At 32.4% G+C, this 3,414-nt stretch overlaps 1 protein-coding gene across 9 annotated transcripts in view; it reads right to left on the reverse strand.

The window, feature by feature from the left end:
* LOC102671321 (acetylcholine receptor subunit alpha-like) overlaps nt 1–3,414 on the reverse strand; it is an 83,609-nt gene that overhangs the window by 11,973 nt on the left and 68,222 nt on the right. For all 9 annotated transcript variants that reach the window (XM_031511664.1, XM_031511663.1, XM_031511661.1 and 6 more), the window contains 2 exons: nt 2,182–2,291; nt 1,507–1,687 (listed from right to left, as the gene is read on the reverse strand). In XM_031511664.1, coding sequence (XP_031367524.1) covers nt 1,507–1,687; nt 2,182–2,291 — 291 coding nt within the window. The remainder of the gene's footprint in view (nt 1–1,506; nt 1,688–2,181; nt 2,292–3,414) is intronic.

Here is a 3,414-nt window from a genome sequence, read left to right on the forward strand (position 1 = left end):
TCTAATATATAATAGTAATGTGAAAAAGAAAAATATAATGTTAATGATTTTTTTAATGGATATAAGATAGTGACATTAGTATTATATTAAAATATAAATATTGAATTTAAATGAAATACAAAAGTTTTTCAATTGATGCTTCAATTGATCTATGAATTTCAAGTATCATTGATTCAAGTATCATTCGTGACTTTTTTGTATATATGAAGATAAGCAAATTTATGTATAAAAAAAATACATTTAATCTTTCTAATCTGAAATTTTATGGGAGTGTGAGTTTTGATTTGCTTTTATGGATTTCGGTAAATAAGCAGATTGAGTGTTAACAATTCAACTATTGATTTAAATAATATGTTTGTATTATAAAACAATTTATCTATGGATATAAAAAGTGGTATATATGTTAATATTCTGGAATTTACTAAAAAACTTATTCCAGGTAAGATTTTGTTAAATAAGAAGTTACATAATATATAACATTATATTACATTACATTAAAATTTATTTGAAATAATCAATTGTATATAAAAAATATACAGTATAGAAAATATATAATATATTTATTTTCATCGAGGAGTTCCGCTGCGCAAGCGACATTGCAAATTACGGCACTGCCGCGCACCCAGCTGAAAACGTTCTCGCTCTTTCACCGTCTCGCTCTATCTAATACAAACTTAAAATGCTTATAACTCGTTAATCGAGCCTTATTGGACATATGTGTATACGAACTTTTTTCATCGTTTCGACATCTAGAATCCACCTTTCAAAGGTGTCCCACATGTTTATTAATACTCTGTATATATGCTTATCTATAGAAAATTCTTCTCCCTAGATTCGAGATTGTAAAAAAAAAAAAAAAAAAATAGCATTGGAAGTTTTAAAGGAGCATCGTGTTACACATTTCACAAAAGTGAAAATTCAAAGAAACTTCAACGAACGAATCACAGATGAAGAAATATGATCGTTGGTTAGATATATATATATATATATATATATATGACAAACAACGAGTTTGTACAGACTCGTACGCATTAATCACAAGAAATTTATGTGAGTTTCATTCGGCGTACATCCGCGGCCACCGTGTTCCACGAATCTCATGAATAGTGATGAAGCTTTTCGTACGAGATGTGGCAAATAACACGTGCAAATAAACAAATATTATCAACAACCTCTTGATATCCCTTTTAATTATACATTTTCTTAATCCAATTTTTAATCACGTTGCTTCCTCACTTCCTTCGATTAAAATGTAACTTGGACACACGTTCGAATGCTATATTTTATCTTATTAACATCCGGAATTTTCGAGTTTTTTCATTTGTACAGAGAGAAAAAAAGATAGGAAAGCAATTTTTCTTCTCTCTTTTTTAACTGAAAAATATGTTTATTTCCTCTTCTTCGATATTTTTTTAAACACCTCTTTTTCTCTCTCTCTCTCTTTGGAGAATGTAAAAAGGAGTTTCATGGGTAGAAAGAAAGAACGTGGAAGGAGAGACGGCTTACCTGGAAGCCGTCGTAAGTCCACGAGCCGAACTTCATGACGCACGTTTGCTCGTCGAACGGAAAGTATTCTACGTCGATCTCGCAAGAGGACTTGTATATGGCCGGTGGCTTCCATTCGACCCTCCCCGTGTAATTCAGCGTCGCCTTCGTTGCCAGCGTCACCTCGAAATTACCGTCGGCACTATTCCATGGAAAACAAATCGATCATTCAATAATCGTAATCCATTCCGCTAGAAACACGCTCGTTCGAAAAAAATTTGAAAGAAATTTTATTTATACTTCGAACAGAATTCCCCGACAGAAGGATTATACAATCGAATATTTTTTTTTACACTCGAGATCAATTTTAAAATTATATACATCTATTTCGAGTGTAAAAAAAAAAAAAAATCGATAAAAATTTTCATTTGATCGGAAGTTATTTAAGTATTATATCTAATCGTAGCTGAAAGGCAATAAGTGATACGAGTAAAAATTTTATTTAGGGAGGGGGTTAATAATAAATCGAGTTTCGTCCCGTTATGAAAATTCTAAAACTGGAAAATTATTGGTGGCAGTTTGCCAAGTAATTCTAGACAATCGCTTATGCATGTAGCCTTCTTCCAAAGGTTGGATCCATTAATACAGCAGAGATATTAAAGTAATTTTCGCGGCGTGACGAAAAGATGGTCTTACTTGTTGTACAAAACTATATCGGGCCTCCATATATGATCGGATGGCACGTGCAGCATTTCCACCCCACCATATTCCTTTGGATCCCATTTTAACTTGTAATCGTACCATGACTGTAACAATAAACGTTTCAATTATTGATAAAAAAAAAAAAAAAGAAAAAGAAATGCAATGAGAAAACATACGGCTATAATAAGTCATTAAAATTCTAATCTCTTTTATCTTTTAATATCCTCCAGATGGAGATAAAGGATGGACTCCATAATTAACGATAAACGTTTCAATTATTGTTAAAGAACACAGTGACAAATTTTATAAGAAACTTAAAAACATACTAAGTTATTAAAATTCTGATTTCTTTTATTCTTTAATATCTTCCATAAAAATGAATGATGCAACATGGATTCTATAATTAACAATAAACGTTTCAATTATTGTTAAAAAACACAGTGATAAACTTTATAACATACTGTTATGATAAGTCATTAAAATTTTTTTATTCTTTAATATCTTTCATAGATGAACAATGTAACATGGACTCCATAATTAACAATAAACGTTTCGATTATTGTTAAAAAAGCAGTGAAAAATTTCACGAGAAATTTGAAAATATACCATACAACGAGTCGTTAAAATTTCAATTTCTTTTATTCTTTAATAACCTCCACCAGAGATGAATGAGGATGCAACAATGCAACTCGATCAATGTTAACGGAAATGTTAAAATTTTCGACGAATTTTTCACCATCTTCGTCCTTCGAACATTATTTACCTTTTCAATTATCGATAAAAATACATAAACATAACCATTTACTCGAAAACATGAGAATTTTCTGATTGAATCAAAAATCAAAAATTTTGATTTATCATTATTATTATTATTATTATTTTCTTTTTTCAATATCCTCCACATAACACACACGGAACAACCATGGAATCCGGATACATAACTGGGCGCGATGGCTTCCTAGGGATATTTCGAGGAGAGAATTACGACGAGGAGGAGAAGGAAAAGAGCGTGTTCCAGAATTGCATTTTCCCTCTCTCCCTCTCCCCTGTATCGTTCGTGCGCGCAGCCCGATTATCGCGCGCCCCTTTCCATTCTTTTCATTCCTTTTCCACGACGGATTGTTTCCGTGAAACTCCTGCCTGCCTGCCTGCCACGAGCACACTCAACTCAGCCTTACCTCGTTCGCGACACGAACAGTTTTGACGTTTGTCCCCCCCCCCCCCCCC

The sequence above is a fragment of the Apis dorsata genome, unplaced genomic scaffold (genome assembly GCF_000469605.1).
Source record: "Apis dorsata unplaced genomic scaffold, Apis dorsata 1.3 scaffold_341, whole genome shotgun sequence".
NCBI lineage: Eukaryota > Metazoa > Arthropoda > Insecta > Hymenoptera > Apidae > Apis > Apis dorsata.